The 23,262-nt window shown below is 34.3% G+C and overlaps 1 protein-coding gene across 3 annotated transcripts in view; it reads left to right on the top strand.

Moving 5' to 3' along the window:
* Hdx (highly divergent homeobox) overlaps positions 1-20,660 on the top strand; it is a 120,168-nt gene extending 99,508 nt beyond the window's left edge. For 2 of the 3 annotated variants that reach the window (XM_040744338.1, XM_013122729.3), the window contains 4 exons: positions 4,593-4,672; positions 7,475-7,558; positions 11,223-11,345; positions 16,353-20,660. In XM_040744338.1, coding sequence (XP_040600272.1) covers positions 4,593-4,672; positions 7,475-7,558; positions 11,223-11,345; positions 16,353-16,478 — 413 coding nt within the window. In that variant the 3' untranslated portion in view covers positions 16,479-20,660. The remainder of the gene's footprint in view (positions 1-4,592; positions 4,673-7,474; positions 7,559-11,222; positions 11,346-16,352) is intronic. The other variant, XR_005876814.1, reaches the window with a different exon arrangement.
* The last annotated feature ends 2,602 nt before the right edge of the window (positions 20,661-23,262 follow it).

The raw sequence follows: 23,262 nt of genomic DNA, 5'->3' as shown, positions 1-23,262 counted from the left end.
GAGAAATATTTACATTTTTGGGCCCCAGGAAAAAAATTGTAGCCCCTGAAAGAACATTCAGGAACAACAGAACTGGATAGTATGCCGTTGCTAAATCCAAGGAAAGAAAAAGATTTCAGAAATAAGAGGGGTCATTATCTCAATGATCTCCTAGAAATTGAGTAGAAAGGAGAGGGCATTGAATCAGGCTTTAAGAGGTTCTTTGCAAAAGCAATTAATTGCATGCCCAGGGGCAGACAGGCAAATTGTAATGGGTAGAATAATGAAAGGCATAGAAAAGCTGTCACTGTTGAGAAGACGATGAATTTTAAGTCCAGGTGTTTGAAAGATTATCAAATATGAATATTCTCTCTCTTTCCCTCTTTCTTCTCTCCTCTCCCTTCTTCTATTTCTTCCCTCCTCCCTCTTTCTCACCTAAGATTGAAATCACAGCAGAACTTAGTGGGGTAGGAAAACTGATGGAGGCTTAGAAATCATTAAGAAATAATGTGCTTCGTGATTTCTGAGGTCATTTGTTCTCATAAGGTCCTGCAAATATGTGAATATGTGTGTGTCTTCTGATAGTCTTCCCAAAATTATATGTGCCTAGAGATTTTTGGGTAATTCACAATAATTATATGATGGGGTCTTTAGAGCCTAATACCCAACAGCTATTTGAAGTGACTAGGGCAGAGGGGGTTTGTATGTTTCTCTAAAAGGACAGGATTGATGTGAGGAGGTATTCTGATGAAGCAATGTGCATAGGCCCCTGAGTACAGACTTTCATTCCCAACAGTCACTTCCCCTCCTAAAATACAATTTTAGGAAATAAGCTCTTAATGGGAAAAAGTGAATGTTAACTTTAAAGTCTGCATTAACGGTCTACATTTAATAAACCACTATTCCTGCCCTAGCATCCTTTGTCATATAGTAGTGTGTTGTCTAGATAGCTTGCATAGTAATCAAGACCTAATGAGAAAATGAAGAGAGAGAATTTAATGTATGAATCAAAAAACAAGGGATGAGATGTAAGTAGCTGCCTAGAATTTCTTCAGGTGGCTTATTTTTCACAGCTGCACTGTAACCTTTTCATTCTCATCAGATATTGCAGCAGAAAAGCATTTTCAAAGACTGGAAGGAGCCCCTTTGGTGCTGTTTACTTCTAGGTCTGTACAATTTCTTCATCTCAGATGGAGAATATTAATCTGACTGAGTTGGCTGTGCGATCTTTTTGTATGAATTAATTGTATCATCTGGCTGAGATTAATACCCTATCTCTAAAATACACTGACCTATATTCTCTTCCAGTTTGTGAAAATGTAGCCAGATTGTTTACATTGAGATTTCCATTGATTTCCTCTTAGAGATATAAAGATATTTCAAAAACCTAACAACTAGAATTATAAGTCCTTATGCACAACTGTTAATTTAACTGGATTAGAGTATTTTAAATGTTTAAAGAGAAACATTTTTAAATTTGTGCTTGCATATTACAGTACATGGTAAAATGAACACATGAAAACAACATACAATTTTCTTTCAGTGTATTTGTGAAGAAGAATATATTCCTTCAAATTGTGAAGAGTCTGGCTTTGCCAGCTAACAAAAAGTATTCGTGATCCCTCAACAGTTTCAGATGCAATTCTTTGCTTCTGAACAAGCATGTAGGTCCCTGACACTAACCTTCTGACTCACCTCAGTTCTGCCTTGCACTTGACCTTCCTCCTCCCCATTTCTTGTCTGTTTTCCTCGGAGGGAATGAAGATAGGTAAGGTTGGATTGATTTGTGAAGAAAATAAAGCTACATGGCTTTACTCCTTGTGCAACTTGGAAACTTCAGCAAACATAATACTTGACTAACTCAGCTCCTTAATTTTAAGTTTGATTTCTACCAAAATATATTTATGATTGAGAAAACTATCCTGAGAGGCAAATGGTTTAAAGTATAGGAATAATTATTATTTACAACATTACATCTATAATAGTGCCTCTTTTTCAGCTGTATATTAATATGTGGAGGATGAAGGGTGTGTGCATCAAAGGTAACTCCCCGTAGTTTACTTAGGGTGAGCTTATAGCCACCACATAGAGTGCCCTCTAGAGTTTTACTGATTAATTCTAGTTTATATTGTTCAGTAAGCAAAGATTTTTTTTGAGGAATTACCAAGACACATTGACAGTGTTTAAATCCCAAGCTTTTGCTAATGTTAAAAGTATCTATATGCAGAAGAAAGCATTTCCTATTCAGCTTATCACTTCACACCTTTTTATTTCAGAAGCCTCAAAATAACTTATTTAGATTTTCTAAAATAATAAAACCACGCATAAATAAGCTGTCAGTGAACCAGAACTGTGTATGAAGTTATGAGTCAATCTGAAGAGGAGTGTACAGCAATCCTATAAGGAATAGTGCCAGTAATGATCTTGTTGATGAATAATATAACCCCTCTTCTGAGACCACTGTTCCTAATATCAGGTCTGCAGCTAAAGCTAATGAAAAATTTCCCTCTTTCCATTCCATTGTATCACTGATTATGTAGGACTTGAAATGTCTGTGGCTTGAAATGTCTAAATAATGACTAGGTAAACTTTTCTTTATCTAGGAATCATTGTTTTTATAAAATTTTAAATTGACTTTTCTTACATTTCACAAATAAATGAGATCATACAATTTTTTTCGTTTCTTTCTGTCTGCCTTATTTAACTTCGATAACATCCCCTGGGTTCATCCGTGTTGCAGAAAATAGCAGAGCAAGGAAGGTCAAATATATCAACTATAATACAACAGTGGATTTTTGAATGGGGAGATATAGCTCAGAGGGTACAAACTTGCAGTGTGTGTGATGAGTAAGGAGAAAGATCTAATGAAGAGCATGAAGACCATAGTTAATGATAGTGTATTGTGTATCCAGGATTTTCAATAAGTAATGATAGCATCTGTTGCCTGGGGGATGGGAAACTGTGAGATGATAAATATGTTAATTTGTTTCATTATAGCAATCTTTTTTGCTATATAAATGTGTATTGTGTTATATACCAAAAGTACATGCAATAAAATTTAAAGTATATGGTAGAGATAAGAAAGTTAAATTGAATTTATACAGAACAATGTATTAAAATTCTGCTGAAGTTTTCTTGGATATCATACACTTGAATTCTCATAAGCAATTCTCATAAGTGAATTTCTCCTAATCTTTCTCCATGTTTGTACATGGGAATGAATGGTGTAGGAAAATCTTAGGAGGACTGATAAATATTTTCGTTCTGCTTTCTAAGTCGAATTAAAATATTATTTACCAAGGATCTGAGAAATTTTACTAGTATTTATCCAAATAATCTCCATGAAATTACTGTGAAGAAAGAGAGACACAGACATAAACATTGCTACTCTATTTTTAAGGCATCTGGGAGAGGGTAATATAAAATAAAGGGATTAAGGGGTAATATATGCAGAAACACCCAGTGCCTTGAAGCAGGCACTTGCCATAGCTCATAACAAATAGCTTTTTATTCAACTAGTTTCTCTGAATTAATTCATCTCTATTTTATAAATTTAAAATATTGAATTGGATCAGAAAGATGCATGTCCATTGTAGAACTTATTTGGAAGTACTATGGAAATGGAAATAGCCTTAGTCATTGGAGAATAACCCTCTGTAAATAGGAGGAGAGGCATATTTTTGCAAATATTTTCTCTTTGTATATGTACAGAGTGTACAAGAGTGAGCATGTGTATACAAGTATTGAAATAATCCTGCATTCTTATAAAATTGGATATCTGCATTTATAATTTTATATCATTTATGGAAAGTTTTTGCTGTTTTGTCTTATTACAATGAATAAAGCCAAGTGTGGTGGAAAAGGCCTGTAAATCCACAACTTAGGATGCAGAGACAGGAAAATTATTGAAACTTTAAGGTTATTCTGGTCAATATAGGGAGTTCTTTGCCAGCTAGGGTTATGTAGTAATGTCTTACTGGCAAAATAAAAAGGAAAGAAAGAGAAAGAAGGAAAGAAAGGAAGGAAGGAAGGAAGGAAGGAAGGAAGGAAGGAAGGAAGGAAGGAAGGAAGAAAGAAAGAGAGAAGAGTAATACAGCAGAAAAGCTTAACTAAACAAAATTTAAAAACTAAAGTTAAAATAATTTATAGTTACATATACCTCTATCTAAGGATAATAATGGAAACCTTGAGCACAAATGGTGTCACCCTTTTGTTCATTAAAAATGTATTTTTTCTTTTCCACATATAAAATTATGTGAACTTACATCACAGATTTTATCACTTTCAGTTTTTTCACTTGAAAATAGTTCACTTTACTTTGTTTTTCGGCAGCTTCATAGTACATAAATGACTTCTGTATTTATCCATTGTTGAAGATATAGTTTTCTCTCATTGTTTCTAGAACAGTGATGATAATCCTTGTATTTCTATCCATCCACATAACTAAAATATAATATATAACTAAGATATGAACGAATAAAATTAACAAGAAAGCACATTTGTCATAGATTTACCATGTGTGTGTTTTTGGAAAGACGGTCATTGTTGAAGCATTATTTTAAAAGTACAATAAAGTTTTGAGATACAAGAAACCTTCCCTTTTCTTCCTATAGAGGAGCCCAATGAAGTCATCCCAAATGAGACCAGGACACATAAGGATGAAGATCACCAGGCAATATCCGCAGATAATGTGGTATGTTGTTTGAAATTCTTTCCTCATTACAGGATGGATTTTAAAGACATCGTGCCAGTTAATGACAGCATCTGTATTGTCAGAATAAAGTCTTGTATTACTCTGTAAACTAAAGCAGAACTCTTCCCTATGAATTTAATATATCTTTTACTGCTCAATAAGTAAAATTTAAACACTTCCTCTTTTTAACTTCTGATTTCCAAGTACAAAAAGATAATACCTAGCTCAAATATGACATATTTTACATATAACAAGTTAGTTTTCTTCAACACACTGAGAAGGGAGCAAGATTCATTTCATTTGACAGATGGCAGAACTGAAATGAAGTTTAGCTGGAGATCGTGAAGGAAGCCTTTGTTAGTACAAGTGCTTGCATCCAAGGGCTTCTCTGTTTAGACCATACCTATCTATACTGTATTTGAAAACTTTCCTTTTCCCTGGTTAAATGGGACTCTGTTAATTTCCTTCAAAATCACAGCAAAGAATGAAAGACAGTATTTTAAGAATTTGAATAGCAGCAGGGGCAGTCTGTGTGTGGATTATACTGGGTTTTGTAAAAATGTAAACGTATAGTGATGCTCACTTAGCAGCTGTTTTAGCAGAATTTGTTTATATTTTGGCCTCAAAGAATGATACAGAAATCAAGATAGAATTAAACAAAGTCAGACACAAAGAAAATTCCATCATATTTTCATTTTTGCTTTTAAATCACAGTTCTATGCATGATTTTCATTAAAACAGCTCTTATAGTGTATTTTTCTGTTCCAAAGTAGCTGTGATGTCATAATATACTCTGACTTCTATCACAAACATTATTTCCTTGACCTTATAATCCTAAACATCACTTATTAAAAGGGGAGCGCATAAAATATGTATTTGGGCTCATATTTGTTAAATTCTGACGATATCTGTCATTGTTTTCCCCATGTAAAATAGAGTTTAGGATTGCATTTCATTTATTTTTTTTAGTCCTGGCTTAAATCCATGTTTGATTCTTCTAAACACTAAATTCAACAAGCATATTGAAAACTTAGGTTTGATTTTAAGACAGTCTTTTTTTTAATCCAACGAGTAATAATCATTGTTTTCCATGGTGAACTTTCCTAACATTTTAAATATCACCAAATATCTCCTTCTGCTCTAGATTTTAGTTATAGTATGTAATAAACAATTATTTACAATTAAAGTATTTCTCCAAAGACGTGTTCAGTTTTAGCCTGAATTTCTCTACATCGAATCTCCCCAGCAGCAGACAGCTGAAAATAATAAATGAAGACATGGCATGGTATGACTCATAGTCACTTAGGCACCTAATTTTTCAAGAACAATTGATTTTCAGAGACAAACTTCAAACTTTCAAAGGTTGATCTCCTCTGGCTGTAACTTTTGAGTGCCCCCAATTACTCATGGATGACAAATCACAGAGACGTATAAGACCTATTTATATGCACAAATCTATACAGTGTCTGTTGCTGCCTTCTTTTCTTAAATACCTAGTCCCATTTCCTCAGAACTGATGCAACCAGGTTGAAAATCTAAAAACCTTTGAACAAGAAGTATGAAGCATAAAGTCTAGAGAGAGCTGATATGATTAAGACACAAGTTTACACTGATTATAATAGAAAACAAACATTAGACTCATCTCTATGCAGTGGTAGAAGGTAGTTTTACTGCAGCTGTCCCTCTGACTCACAGGCAGACTGCAGGTCAGAAACCCTGTGATAGTATCATATCCTCAGAGGCAGTATAGCAAGTATGACGATTCTAGGCTTGCATATGACATTTAATCATATATTTTTATCATTATATATAATTATTAAATCACATACTTATTTTAACATCATGATAAACAGTCTAATTTCGTATTCTGCCTACGACATGCTGGTATTAATGTTCTTAAAAGACTGGCTAGTGACTAAATCTGGTTCTTCTCCCTTTTTAAGTTTTGTTTTTGGTTGACAGTATTTAAATATTTTAAGGTGCAGCTTATTTCCCCCAACTACATTTTTACATGCAAATGAAAATATTTAAACTGATTTAATTGCTTGCCTTTCTTTCTTTTTCTTAAAACAGCTTTCTGACTAAATATTTTGTTTTATCTTCCTGACTGGGGCTTATAGGTCGTTCTTTATATCAGCACTAAGATGTATTGTTTTTTGACAGATATTTACTTATTATCTCCAGTGCACAAGATACAGCACAAGCTTTGCTGTGCTTTAATACTCAATACTGAAGCTAAGGGAACATCTCTCTGTTTCTCTGTCCTATTCTTTCTGTCTTTGTTACCGTCCAATGAAGAAAACAAGAAAACAAATCCCCGTGCAATTTTCATCATTATGTCCTAGATGTCTGCTTTCAATTGTCTAGCTAATGGAGCACATTAAATATGTGAATTTTTAGACACTGTATTTTCCTCTGGGATACATGCCATATGGTAACATTTTCATTAGAAGAAAGAGTCATGTTGAGACAGAAAAGGAACTCCTTTCTAATGTGTATATTTGTGTTTGTGTGAGAGAGAGAGAGAAAGACAGAGAGAGAGAGAGAGAGAGAGAGAGAGAGAGAGAGAGAGAGAGAGAGAGAGAGAGAGAGAGAGATTAAAAGCTAGTTCCTTATCAGTGAAGGGCACTATCAATCACCAATTAAAGACATAAGGGGTGACACTGAGGAGCCAATTATCGAGGTCTAATCCAGATAACCTAGATCACTCTATCATCAAAACTAAATATTAAATAGGTATGTAGTACACATTGTTTTATGATCTAATATATATTTGTAAAAGTTTCTCTGCTTGTGTTATAGAAAATAGAAATTATCGATGATGAAGAAAGTGACATGATAAGCAATCCAGAGGTAGAGCAAGTGAATTCTCTCCTGGAGTATAAGGTAAAAATAATTTCAAGTTCTGAATTCATTAAGGGAAGTTATTGAGTGGAAAAGATTTATAGTGCCTTTGATTATCCCATATGACAGACGACGTAGTCTGGGCCTCTATAATTATTATCTCAGGCAACTTGAAAATTAGTCAAAATGTTGAGCATTTTAATATTGCTGGCTTGGATGGCCATTATGGTTTTAAACAAAGTATTTACTCGCTCAAAAATGGGCATTGGTGGTGTTCAGCCAGTGGGAACAACACATAGTGGCAGTTAACGTGGAATTTATGGTAAAGCTGCTAGAGTGGTGGTATGTACACAGCCTCCCAGATGTATATGGTGATGGGGCAGGACCATCACTTTATCTCAGGAATTTGAAGCCAGGCTGGACAACATTGAAAGACACTGACTCAAACAAATGAAACACAACAGTAACATAAAAGTGTTAGCAAACGGGAGAATTTCTTTTCTAGTATCCGTTGCTAATTTTATATTGGATTGCAGTCTCTTCCAAGAGTGTCTTTAGAACTATACCTGATACGATACTGTTTTATGAGAATTTGAAAAACAATTCCCAATTAAAATATAGAATGAATATGAATAGAGATGACCTTTTCTTAATGTCACTTGTTACTAAATTGGAAGGCATCCTTTGGTAGTATGTCATGTATAATTTTGTGTTTACTCAATTTTGACATATGCTATCAGTCTGTTTGTCAATACTTTTCTTGCACAGATGTACAAGTGTTCTCCCCTCGTTACTCAGCAGTACATCTAGCTAGGATACTTTGGGCTTTCTGCAATTTTGGCACGCAGTGCTTCCTTCTAAATACAAATATTCTTTTTGTAGAGGATAATCAGAATTTAAAGTTTATGATAGTAACAAAGGCTGCCATTTAATTAGAAAACAGCTGTCACCTTTCTCAAACAGTCCTTTCAGTTTCAGAATAGTATAACTGAATTTTAGCCCATTGTACATCTTGTTTTCCTAATGTCCAAAACATATCAAGCTTTAAAATATTGTGTTATAAACACAAAGGGAAATTGTCTTTTGAGATTTATTTCTTAGTGGTCAAAGAGCACAATAAAAGTCTATAGTTAAACTACATTTACAGCTAGATATGATAAGTTCCACTTATAATCCCAGCACTCACCAGGCTGAGGCAGGAAGACCTCCCTTATTTCAAGACCAGTGTAGAATATATAATGTGTATCTTAAAAATGAATAAATTTTAATAAAAATAAACTATTTACAACTAGATGAATTATAAAGTTGCTGATATTCAGTTAGAAGAGATCATGCTAATAAATTCTCCATGGTCATATAATACTTCTAAATACTCAGTTCAGGATTAAAATGACTCTGCAGGCCAGGTCACTTCTTGGCACAGGCTGTGGAAAGTCCAGGCGAGAGAACTGGATTGCACAGCTGTTAAGTGTGCCCCACTTAGCACTCCTGAACAGGTCAAATAGGGTTGGGCTCAAGACTTAGAGGATTCTTTCCAAAACCTTTCCCCTGTTTTATGCCAGTCCACTTGAGAAGGTTTGCAGCTAAAGACCAGGGAGGGAAGAGCAGAGTAGCCAATGCAGCAATGTCAGTGAATGTTTGCATTGAATTTTAATGGACATTTTAGTAACCCAGTGTCTTTCATTGTGGGAAATATTGTGGGAACAAGGTATGCCCTAATAGGTCGTTAGGGACATTCTTTATAGTCATCTCTATCACATTTAAACTTCTTTCCTTGAATCCTCAATATTTGTGCACATATATAGAGAAAAGGTATTTATATTAACATTATTTTAAATGCTTCCATTTACTGTCTGTGAACTTTGTACATGGAATTTCCATTGCATATTTTGAGCATTGATATAGAATATACCAGTTAATAAATTTAATACCTTGAAGAAAATTGCTGTACTCTATTTAAATAGAAACATCAGTGTTCCTTGATTAAGAGTGAAAGTTACTTTTTTTTCATTTCTTAAGCATATTCATAATAAGTTTCACGAAGAAAGAAATGTATTTTAATCACCTGTGTGTTATTTGGATGAGGAACCTGGCACATAGATGTTTAGTAAGCAGTTGCTTAGAAAGTAATTGAGTAAATTCATTTGTCTCTGGAAATAATTATAACAGTTTCCAAATGTTTATTTGTGTTAATTCAATTAGTATTAGAAGCTACATCATTTTTAAACCTTCCCACATTGAATTCATCTTTCGTACTTGGGATTTATTATAGGAAACTAAAAGAATATTCTTTATAATGCATTTTACTATTGTAAAGGTTAGAAGTGATAGCATTCCTGTTTGAGATCCATCATTAGAAACCCATATTTCTGGGAGTTCTGACTAACCCCAAATCCTTAGAAGGAAAGTAGATGGACACAATACCTGTGGCATGAGTAACTATATCATAAAATAGGACATCAGGCATGGTAGCCATTAATAGCTTTCCCAGAGATCAAAGCTCTGGCATATTTGCAACCTTGTGTCTCACAACAAGCATCTTGAAAAAATGAAAATGGTTTGCTGGGAATGTGGGGAAGATTTTTTTTAACAAAACTAAATTAGACCTTGTTTTGTAAAGTTCAGTGACTGCTATTGTCTTACTAGTTGCTTTCCCAAGTAGTCAATTTATTTAAGAAAACCTCTAAAGCACACATAAATTACTGCCTATAATCTAGGAAGCCTTTAATAAACTTGCAAAAAGCATTTCTGAGAAGAAAATGTCTGCAATATTAAATTATCTTAAAGCTGTTTATGCTTTTCAAACATTTTATAAGTACCAAAGAAGGGAAATATTTGCATGAAAAATTAGAGATCTTCATACGAATGATGTTTTCGTGACTTTTGCAAATATAAACTAATGTTTTAAAAATGTTTTCTGATGGACTATGAGTACAACTCAGGCAGACTGTGAATGCAAATGAGTCACCATTAAATTATGATAGATACTGTGTTCAAATGCCTTTCTGCTTAGTATGCTGGTACACTCCCAGAATTTAGGAAGTGGAGGCAGAAGAATCAGAAATTCAAGGGTATCCTCAACTGTACAGCAAGTTCAAGGATAGTCTAGCTATGTGGGACTCTATCTCAAAGAAAATGAAAAAGAAAAATAACAATTCAAAAACCTCAAAAAAAAACCAAAACAAAAACAAATCAAGGCACCCACGTGAAAAGCCTAGCCCCTGATACATACTTTTGAACCCAATGCTGGAAAGACAAAGGAATAACTGGGTCTAGCTCAAACAGTGGGCTTCGGGTTCAGTGAGATGCCCTGTTTCAGAAAATAGGTTGGAAAGCAAGTAAAGAAAATACTTGGTATCCACCTCTGACTTACATACTGAATATTACTGTATTTTCTATTGCTATTGGGGTTAATTGAACTCTATTCTTAATTCTAATACAAATGCTAATTAAGCTTGATATAAGAACATTGCTCCAAGAAGTTAAGTCTTCCTTATTTTTCTCTCTTTCTGAAATCTATTTGCAAGTTTAAAAGGCAGCATTTGAATACCAGGATGATTTCTATGTTTTATATTCCTTTATGGTTAAAATTGTACTTTCTGTATTGTTTCAATACTCTGATTGCTTTTTAATTTTATTGTTCATCAAACTTATATAGGTTTGAGTTTATGTGGGATAATTTTATTGTTTGATTTTTCTCCTTTAGAATGAAGAAGTCAGATTCATTGAAAATGAGCTAGAGATTCAAAAGCAAAAGTACTTTAAGCTCCAGACTTTTGTTAGAAACCTGATTCTAGCTATGAAAGCTGATGATAAGGAACAACAGCAGGTAAGTCTCAGGAGAGACCAGTAAGCCACAATGTGTCGAGTTGAAAAATGACATGTCACATTTGGATTCTTCATATCTCTTCACTTGTAGTCTCCATTCTGTCTTAGAATTTCATGGAGAAAATGGTTATTTATGATCTTTTAAATCATAGTTTTCTTAAGAATAGGTATTCAGAGGTTTTTTGTTTGATACTAGAGTACAAAGTCAAAATAGCTGATCAGTATATTTTCTTAATTTCAGGATAGCCTTTAAGTAGAGAAAACCAAATTTTAAATTTTATTTTAAAGAAATTCCTCAATAATTTTGTAGTGGTGGAGCTATCCCAACCCATAGGTAGGTAGCACGTTTAGGGAACTTTTTCTGAATGAAAAATTTGGGCATTTATTTAGCCACTAGCAGCTGTAGAGTTCACAAATGTTTGGACAGTCCATTCTATGACATGTTGCTGCTCCTCACTAAGAAAGCATGAAATTACTTTGTGCAAATCTTTGTGGCCATAGTGTATCACATTTTGCAATGTAAGTCAAAATGTTTTGAGGCCTCCACTCCAAAACTGAAATGCCTTTCTTTTTGCTATGGATATTTGTTTATATATTTTTCCAAATTGCATTTGACCCTCAGGTTTTTCTATATATAATATAGTCTCAAGAAAAACCTGTATATCTATGTATTCACTTAAGCCTAATTATACAAAATATTACATTTAAAAATAAACCAAATTTGCTGCTAAGTTATTTACAACCATGCTAACTCCTTATCAGAAAAGTTATACGTGAGTAGTATGAGATGCAGGTAAATTATGATTTAGTAAATAGTCTTAGAAGATTTTATTCAGCAAAAATTATCCAAAGTAAAATCACTTATGTCTTATACTCCAAGAAGATTGTGCATATGTAGGCCATCCCAGACATTTCTAGGGAAAACGTTAATGTCTAAACATCCCACAATTCTCCTTTCCTTCAAAGAAAGAAGTCTTTGTAGGTTTAACTGATATACTGAACCACAAAGTCAAACTAGGAGAGTCCCCTCATGGAACTAAAACCTGCATGGATATTGTTTCTCCACTTTCATGGATTTTACTCTTTCAGCTTGACCATACATACATAGAGATCACAATACAAATGGCTTTACTTGCCATTGATAGCTTTATTTAAGTGCGTTGCTTCTTTATAAACAGCTTGCACATTTCAAGACATATGGAAATGTGTTTACAAGCCAGGCATGGTAGCTTATGCCATCACTCCAGCAATAGGAAAGCTTAAGTAGTAGAACTGCTGTGAGTTTGAGTTCAGCCTTGGCCACAAACCAAGAACTTACCTTAAAACAAGCAAACAAAGTACAGAATAATTAAAATATGTTTGATTTATAAGACTCTAAAATACAGATTTTTAAATGAATAAGAGTGATAGTATGGAGCACAATCCAAGCAGTAGTATAGAATTCAAATGACTGTAGGACACACAACTCATGCGTGCGCGTGCACACACACACACACACACACACACACACACAGAGGAGAGAGGGGGAGGAGAGACGCCTCCAACTTTAGGCTATATTAGAATGTTTTTCTTGGGAAAAAATCTTATATCAATTTTGAATTCTGTTCCATAGCCAGTTAACTAGTCAATGTCTTTGTTTCTTGACATCTGAGAATAGCTCACAGACTGAATATCTAGTTCTAATCTCAGTTTGCTTTGGTTCTTTTGGTTCTTTCACAAAGATTACTACCAAATAAGAAAAGTAACAAGCATTTTGTCTTTCCTTTTCTAGTTTTCTTCTGACAAAAGACTAAGACATGAACACAATATGGGCCAAAATAGAAAATGATACAAAAATTATAATTAATGCCACTGCCTATAGAAATGACAGCTTAAACAGGAACTATGATTTGTTTTCATACTCAAGATTGAGTTTAATGATTTTCCAAGTATATTCTCCAAGCATAAAAGACACTGGTTATGATGGCAACACACACCTGTAATCACTTGGAAATTTGAGGCAGGAAGGTCATGTGTACAGCCTGTACTCTGTCTCTAAAACAGAAAACTAATGAATAATACATATAATTACATGGATGACACTAGTGGTGATGTGTAAAAGTAATCCAGGTTGTATCTTAAACTAGTGATGTTTAAGCCTTGAAATATTCAGAAGTTTATTTCTGGAAACACATTCTATTCTATTCTATCTAGCAAAATAGAAACATTTGCCATTACTCTCTTATTAAAAAAATACAGTATTTCTTTCATTAATCTTGACATGGATAGGTTGAATAAGATAAGCAATTTATGAACTATTTCGCCTGTATAAAGAAGTCCAGGGTTTAAATATATATATATATATATATATATATGGTACTTTCTGACTGAAAAATTAGATTACCTAAAGGTTGTCTTTTTTAAATCAATAATAGCCATTTTAACATCCAGATAATGTTGCCAACATTGCTCTAAGTCATTAGTTATAGTCTTTCTTCCCCTGATAATTCACTGTGTGATCCTAGCCAGATCGATTGCCTTTCTTAAACTTCAATTTCTCCACTCTGCAAGGAGGATAAGAATGATTATCAATTTTACATTCACATCTTAGAGCCTAGAATAAGTATTACAGACACTGAGCATGTATTTGGGGAAAGTGTTAATGATCTCTCGGGAAAAATGGCACTTGGTCAGACCTCGAAAATAGTTGTTACTGATGAGGACCATATAATAAAAAATATTGAGACTGTATGTGTGAGTCGTCCTAGTGGTTTATTTTCCAGAGTAAATGAGATCCTGGGTTCAATTTGCAACACCAGGGATGGGAGAATAGGAGAAATTTAATTGTGCTTATTTCTATCTCTGTGAAAAAGGCAGTTCGAATCACTAGCAAAGATTTCTCTAATGTCTCAATATTGCAATCTACTAAGATATTGAAAGAATTTTTAGGTGGAATTCATGCATCAATAGTGTTGTGAACTACCTCACATAGCGAACATTTAAATTGTATTCTTATTTAGTCAGTCAACTATATGCAGTGCAATGAAGAAGAAATAAATAGCAATGCTTCTCTGTTTGCAGGTGTTTCCACTAAAATTTACAGAATAAAATTTTCTAATCCACTTGACTTTCCAATATGAGAAGCTCATGTTCATTGAGCACTAATTTTAACCCCTTTCCTTCCATCCTTAATATGGCATATTCAAAACTGCAGATTGAATGGAATCCGGTGATGTATTACTTACATTCTGAACAGCCAGTATTCGCAAAGGCCCCACTGTACCTGAACTGAATCAGTAGTAGTTGACTGTTCTAGATGAAAATGACACGTGTCGTATTACTGCAGCTTAGTACCTAAGAAAGCATGTGGTATCTTTATGCTACGCTCATGTGTAAGTGCATCTAGTTTCAGCAAGAAATCCATGGATAAGTTACAGAGAGGGAGCAGTGATGAGAAAAGGGGTCAAGACCAGGCTGGAGAAACCCACAAAAACAGCTGACCTGAACAAGGGGGAGCTCATGGACCCAAGTCTGACAGCTGGGAAACCAGCATAGGACCGACCCAGACTCCCTGAATGTGAGTGTCAGTTAGGAGGCCTGGGCAGTATTTATCCCTAATACATGAATGGACTTTGGGAACCCTAGATCCTGCTCCAAATGATGTGCAGACTTTGAAGATTCCCCTTGGAAGGCCTCACCCTCCCTGAGGAGCAGAAAGGGCATGGGATAGAGAGTTGGTGGGGGGCAGGGGAGGAGCAGAGGGAGAGGGAACTGGGATTGACATGTAAAATAAGCTAGTTTCAAATTTAAATGTAAAAAAGGAAAAAAATCCATGGGTAATTAAGTGGTACAAAATAAATAATAACTTTCTCAACATATAAATTAGTTTTTCATTGCATAGCATGACAAAATGTAAAGTGTTTTCTTATTATTTGTATACTACAAGGCAAAGATTATAGAATGTGTAATTGTCACTATTTTATTGAGAATCATGTCTTATTTTGATTTGATATATGTTCCCCCAGCATACCCAGTCTTTCTGTTACTTAATTGGGTAATGGCCAACTTTCATTTATTCCTATTGCTTTGATTCTTGTTTACTAATATTGCCCAAACCCACAATACAAGTAATATTATTGAAATTTTTCCAGATAGACTATGCAATTTTATGTCCTATTTATTATGGTTAAATGAGCATGAGCACTGTCAACCACATAAAACATGACTGTTTATTTCTCTAGTATAGATATATATTCTACAAATACAGATGAAACAATGAAAACATGGTCAAGGTTAGCTCGGAAATGTTAGAGTATCCTAATTGTGCCAGCAAAGAAATGAGCAGAAACATTATTACAACAGCCATAACCACATATTGAACAGGCCCTACTAGGAGCTTAGCCACTTATGTGGACATAGTTTAAGGAAAGGAAACAAACAAAAACCCCACATGGTCTTTTCAAATTGTTAAACGTTTATCTAAAGTAAAACAGAAGAATTTCTCCCCTAACTGATAAATTCATTCTTTCAACAAATAACAAAATAGGTCTTTGTTGAAATGTGGGATTCTTTAAAGGGTAATATAGATAAGCATGGCTATTTTAATTGAAGAATTAAATTTTAAAGCCCTTTAGTAGTGATCAGAGAACACCAAAAACTAGTATGAAAACCACTTATCTCAACCACTTAAAAGCCCTTGACTAAAATCCTTTGTTTGGAACAGTTGCTTATAGCTACAACCATGCCATCCTGATTGTTACCTGTCTCATCAGAATAGATACTCATTTATCTCTTGATTTCCCCTTTGTATAAGATTCTACTCTACCTAATCACATACTTGGCATCTAATATTTTGTTCTTTCCTAGCATTATATGAAATTTTCTGTTTTAGGTAAGATCCTTAAAAAGAAGTGTTTCTTTCTTTAAATGCGTAAGAGTAAATTAAACAAGAAAATTGTAACTATTAACATAAAATTAGAAAGAAAATGTCTGCCTACTAATCTAAAACAATTGATTTTTTTCTGATAAGGCACTGCTGTCAGATTTACCTCCTGAATTAGAAGAGATGGATTTCAGTCATGCCTCACCGGATCCTGATGATACCTCACTCAGTGTGTCTTCTTTATCAGAGAAAAATGCCTCAGACAGTTTGTGATTAGGGATGGGGGGATATGATGTAGTCTGTTGTTTGCCTAACAGGTGTGCATTTCAAGATAACTGTATTTTTCCCCAATAATCTTCACCTGGAAAACACAATGTTAAAACAGGTATATGCTATGAAGGAAGAACAAGATATAATGGCTACAATAAAAGAACAATGCATGCAAAATGTAAAAATACTTGAAATGGATTTTTTAATCTTATATAAAATCCTAGAAAAGTTATATTTAATTTTAAGCAACTCAGCTATGAAATCTATTATACCTGATTTCTGAGAGATTTTTCTGCTTATTCGTACTAATAGTTTTAGCCAGAGACACAAAAATAAACATATTTCAATATTACTGTGTTATTAAAGCTTGATTAGTCTTGTTTTTGTAGCCTTTACATCTTTATTCTTCTTTCATTTTCTTATCATTCATATAGATTTTTACTCAGGAAAGTGGAAAGTGGGCTGAAAATTAAAAACAAACCTAAATATATGTTTAACATAGATGAATCCTGGGATTTATTTTCAACTCCTATGAAAATCTGACTGAAGATAATGATTAGAAATTGAAGCGATTACTAGGATGTAATTGTAAGTTATTGGCATTCTTCTGTCTAACCCTAAAACTGGGGAGAGGTGAAAATACTCTGGAAAGTCGACTAACCAACAAAAAGCCAAAACTTTTAAGTATACAAAAACAGTACTTTATAAAAGAGAGTTTTATTCTCAATTCTTGTATACTGCAAGTGATAAGTATTAACGGTTAACATTCTACCATATAGTAAATTTATATAATTGAATTAGACAAAATATTGCACAAATACTTCAAGTTTACCAAAATTTTCATAATATTTTTTCACATCTGAAATTTTGTAAAGCAAGAAATCGAAGTATGCCACTGATATGTGTTTTCTTTTTATTGTAGTCATACAACTTTGTCACAAAATTTACCTCGTTCCTATATGAGGCCTGCACAGAGCCATCAGTCAACAACAATATAAAAAGAGCTGTACTACTTTGTAAATTAAAGTACTCTGAATTTCCTGGATACTATTCTATGAATACACACCTCAAATAGGCATGATACCCAGTTGTTACTTGTACTAGATACCAGATGGCAGCACACTATATTCATCTCTTTGTAGATCTTCCCTTCCAGAATACCAGATGGGAATACTAAGATTTGTAGATGGGAAAACACTAGTTTCTCCCCAAGCTCACATTGTCATATATTTGAGACTTGGTTGTGTGGAACTAAATTACATGATTAAATTATTATCTAATCCTAAAAGATGATTGAAACAGCTGGATAACTGTTTTAATTGTCAAGCTTCAAACAATTTTAAGTTTTTAAACTGTGGCTGATTCTGATCTCAGAATTCACTGATACCAATTGATGAATGCAGAAAGGCAGTCACAAATGCCTTTAAATTGGAAATGTCCCTTCTCCCCAGTACATACAAGTAAAGTTCATTGATGGTCGTTCAGTTTATCGACTACTTGGTTTTATATTGCTGCCACACAGCTTCTATGGCTTCTTTGTCAGCAGAAATATTTCAGTAGTCAGCTACATGCCCTTTAGCTGACAGTCATGTGGTTCTTTGCAAACAACTCTTGGTATTCCTTGCTGACAAATCAGATTCCATTCAGGGAAAAGACCATTGAGCAACAGAACCTAAAACATTTGGATTAAGTGTTTCAGTCACACTAATTTCTCCATGAGATGATAAAGAGTCCCCACTATATGCAACAAATACAGAAACCATTATTTTATGATATAGAGGATTAAGACAAGGTCTTTCGTAGCCCAGGCTGGCCTTTAATTCCCAATATAGATGAGGATGGCCTTGAATCCTGCTGCTGCAGCCTCTGTTTCCTATATGCTAGGATGATAGATGTGTTTCAGCATACCAAGTTCTATTTTTTTAGCATGACTAAATTTCTGGGGTCAGATATGCTACCCCTCTTCCACGAGGTCCTGGTATGAACAAATTTCTAGTCTCAAATCTCTGCTACAGTCTTCATCAGTATGGTTGGGTTTATCTTTACATTTAAACTGCTTGAGTTTAAAACTCTTCATAGTCGGTTTTCATTACAGAGAGAGTAAAGGTGAGTCTTTCCTATGTGTTGTAACACTCAGAATTTCATTTTTCACACCTTAAAATAATTGTCACTAAACAGAAGAAAACATTCATGGAGCTCTTGCTGTAGAAAGACACTGCGTCAGACTGAATCTCTTATCAGTCTATGGATTGCAAAAAGGGTGATTTCAGCTGGGTACAATGGCACACACGGCTAACTCCACATTGGGTTAGGCTGAGGAAAGCTTCAAAACACAAAGAAATGTTTCCTGTTAACCTTTTCAGGGATATTAATAAAAGGTTTTCAATTAGCACTTGTAATTGATTTAAGAATTCTAACAGACCTGATGCTTAGAAGGAAACGTGCATCTGTAATTTTGGGAAGACACATAAGTTGTACCTGTATTCATAAAGTTTCAGTAACTATATGTCTTAACAGGCTACCTAGAACTACTTTTATCCTGGCGTTTTTCTTTCAGCCACAGGATAATATCTTTTATGAACATATGAACTAATACATTTAAAAATACCAGTGGAGATGTTGTATAGTCAGACCCAAAGAAATAGTTGCATCAATGCAAAAACAATCATACTTTGGCAGACTGAATACATAACACAGATCTTGAAGAAAAGCAACTATTATAAATCTGGGGAACTAGGTTGGCATTTGCACAAGGCCCTATGTTTAGTCCTAAACACTTCAGGAGGACAAATATATGAACTGGATTTGGTTTTGAGATTTTTAAACAAAAAAGACAACTTTTGACTGTTTTCTTGAACACATCTGTGTATGATAGTGAAGATCAACTAACTAGTATTTCTTTTTTAGGGCTTTGACAATATCAAACCATATTACACTACCACAAGTATCATTCAGAGAAGCAAAAGTAAATGGGAAAATTTCTTTCCGACTTAACTACATGTAAATATTTGCTTTAAACTTATAATGTCAAGCAGTTTCCAATCATATAATGTATATCTGAGAGTACTTACCTTCTAAAATGTGAGTTAAAAACAAATCCTGAAACAACAGTAACAACAAAAAGAAGGCACCTTTCTCATTCAGTCAAGCTAAAATTAGTTGCAAGAAAATGCGAATTGCATTTGCCCTAGAGAATAGGATAATTAACGCATGCAAAAAATTTTTTAAAAAGAAAATTGGCCTGGTTAGGGAACCTGGGGATGTTTTGTCGTAAGGTCAGTTATCAACAGGACTTTTACACTGCAACTGTAATCAGTGATAAAAATATTTGTTACTATTGAAGAAAAAAGGTTGTGGCCCAGTCACACCCTGGGTTCAGTATACTGTTAATATCAAGACCTCAAAAGATGACCAAGAGTTCATTTTTGCAAAGACAGAAACATCTACTTTTAGGGCCCTTTTATTAGGCAGTCTTATCAGTTTGTAAGAGAAAAGCTAAGTGGTAGATATAAACAGACACTAAATGATAAGGATGACTTGTCTCCTTTTTTGTGGAGGAGTATTCAGCCCCTCCTCTTAGCCTGATTGTTCATAATCATCTTTGAAAGAAATCCTGAAAAATTTAACTGCTGCCTTTTATCCATGAGGTAGTGATGAAATACCAGGAATGGTGTGACATTTTAATAAATTTTATTTTCATTCAAATACCCAACATTGAAAAGAGGTATTGTTCTTTGAAGAGTTACCATTGCAGTTGTATCTAAAGAGTAGATTTTCTTTTGAAGTTGTTAACCTTGACAGACAGCACTGTGCCATGCCCTTCACCAAGCTATGCTTTGTAATTCTCTAATGAAATAGCCTACTAACTTGTGAACCTGCAGTTGATATAAACAAGCCTTTATTAAGAACAGATTTGCCAAGGGGGGGAAGAAGAAAAGGGATATTTTCATGCAAATATAATTATGATTGTTCCATTAAATTGTATACTGGGTATATATTGTTCCTCATTGAAACTTTATTTTGCATTAGCTTACTGAGTAATCCCTTCTAGCAATCCTGCATCCCATTTTACTGGTACTACCTCTGAAGCATATTATCTCTTTAAAACCATATCAGATTGTAATGTGAATTTTTGTAGAGTTTTTATTTAAACTTTTATAGAGGCAATAAATGATTTCCAACTAACAGATCTCTCTTTTAAAGTTCATTTTTCTTTACATTGTGCTTTTCTTCTTAAAGGTGAATTACTTCCTCCCTCAAATAAGGTTCTGATGAGGATAGAAATAATAATGTGTTTGGGGTTCATGGAATCTTCAAGTGAAAATTTTGTTAACATATTAAGCTCACTTGTGTATAATTCCATTGAGTTTTTACATAGATAAGTACAAAAACTCAGAAAATGTTCATAAACAACGGATGAATTGAATATTCTATAACAGGCAACAGGTTTTTCCCCAGCCGCATGCTTAAATGGTAAGACAAACGGTGCTGTAGTACAAACAAATGGTAGTTTTGCAAGAGTTTGTTAAGTACCAACCTGGCACCTAACTTTTCTTGCCTCCTTTTGACACTAGTTTGGCATGCTCTGAATTTGGATGAAATACACCTTGTGACTCCTTTTTCAAAGCCTGATGTCAATTAAAACTCTTTATGTTGCCTAATTAGTGTGGGGGGAAAAGGAAGGCAAAGTGTATGTTCAAGGTAGCACATACACAGCTTTCCTTTCAGAACTGTGGCAAGGAGAGAGAGCACACACAAACATGTACTTCAAATAACTTGGGTCCTTCCAAGATCTGCAAAAGAATTGACTTAAAATGGTAAAATTCCTTGATTTCATAAAAATGGGGGGATTATAAATCTCTTTAAAAGACACATTCCTGGCTAAATATGTTCATAAGACTAAGGGTTATTTTTCACATTCTTTGTAGCTAAAGGAGTTTTAACATTTTTGTTAATATCATTTTATAAAAACAGACTTTGTTTTGCTTTTAATTTTGATTTTATGTATCCAAGTGTTTTGCCTGCGTGTGTGTCTGTGTAGACCATGCATGCCTGGTCCTCACAAAGGTCACTTCTAGAACTGGAGTAACATAGGTGATTTTGAGCTGCCGTGTAGGTGTTTAGAATCAAATCCAAGTCCTCTGAAAGAGCAGCAGGTACTCTCTACTGCTGGCCCATCTCCAACTGTTGTTTTGTTTTTGATACAGGATCTTGCTTTGTTGTACTGGCTAACATCAAACTTGCAGCAATCCTCGTATTTTGTTCTCTCAAATTCTGGGATTATAGGGACACAACCATGCCAAGCTCAAATGTAATAGAAATTGTAGGGATAAAATCATGTTATCCTTTTAGAAATACTTATTACTTGAAGCTATTAAGAGGCTGTTTCTGTCCATGCCTCCAATAATGTTGGATGTTGTATCAATATTGCTTGTTACCTTAACTTTGTGTAGCTTATAACTCTAATACCTAAGGCACAGCTTTGAATGTCATTTAGATAGACTTTTATATGCAAGAAAATAACTTCTCTCCTATAATTTTAGGGTCATAATGTATTTATATTCAGAATCTTGTAGTCTGTCACTAATCACTTAGGATCAACAGGCAATAGAGTCAATCTTACATGTTACTTCAATCAGGAAAATGTTGAATGTTGAGAAGGCTCCCATATATTCTTTTCTACTACATACTGCTGTGGGAAGTTGTCATTCATTGGGGATAGTTTGTGATAATGCAGTCATCCCTGACAAAAGGTAAAGGTGTCTCTCAGGCATTCATTCATATAATGGCATTTGTTTAAGTAACTGCATTCTCTACAACATTTAAATCAAGGACCAGGGTTCTGAGAGATTGATAATTGAGGTGGTTAGTGAGTAAAACTAAAGACACTTAAATAAAGTACCCCTTTGTCTTGATAGAATCATTTTATTAGGAGACAAACATAGGGGCAAGAGGAGTTCAAGATGCTGAATCAACAGTGTGTATAATGCTTAATAGCTGAAATTGAGTAAATGTTTGGGATGGATATTATAGGAATTAAGGTGTGAGGGTGTACACTGCATACTCTTTCACATTGGTGTTTTTTGAGACAGGGTTTCTCTGTGTAACAGCCCTAGCTGTCCTGGGAACTCACTCTATAGACCAGGCTGGCCTCAAACACAAAGAGATCCTCCTACCTCTGCCTCCTAAGTGCTGAGATTAAAGGTGTGCACCATCCCCTCCCTGCTTAATCCTTCGGCTTTTTCAACTCTGCGTGCAGCCTTTGATGTACTCTTCCCTCTACTATGACACTGCCCTCCCAGTCTTGTTTTTTTTTTTTTTGGTTTGGTTTTTTTGTTTGTTTGTTTTTATTTTTTGACAAACTCACATTCATCTCTCATGTTGTGGCTTCTGTGGACATTCCTTGACTGTCCCATATCACATATCTGTACATTATAAGCTTCTAAATACCCTTGGTTTTGTCTTAATAGCAATTTATTAAAAAATAAATGGAATTTGTGAAAAAAAAAAGATGTGAGGTTGTAGGGTGGCTTACCAGTAAGAGCATGTACCACTATTGCAGAAAACTGCAATTTGTTTCCAATGCACACTCTGGATGGATTGTAACCATCTGTAACTCTAACTATAGAAAATCTGATAAGTTTTTGAACTCTCTGGGCAACCTGTACACAAATTTACACATTCCCAAACATATACTCACACTATGTAAAGCAATGCAAGAGGCTAGAGATTGCTCGGTGGTGGAGAGTACTTGGTGTTCTTGAAGAGGACCTAGATTCAGTTCCTA

Source organism: Mesocricetus auratus, unplaced genomic scaffold (genome assembly GCF_017639785.1).
Source record: "Mesocricetus auratus isolate SY011 unplaced genomic scaffold, BCM_Maur_2.0 Super-Scaffold_100003, whole genome shotgun sequence".
NCBI lineage: Eukaryota > Metazoa > Chordata > Mammalia > Rodentia > Cricetidae > Mesocricetus > Mesocricetus auratus.
Note: the sequence above shows the minus strand (reverse complement) of the source record. Positions and strands in the feature narration are given on the sequence as shown.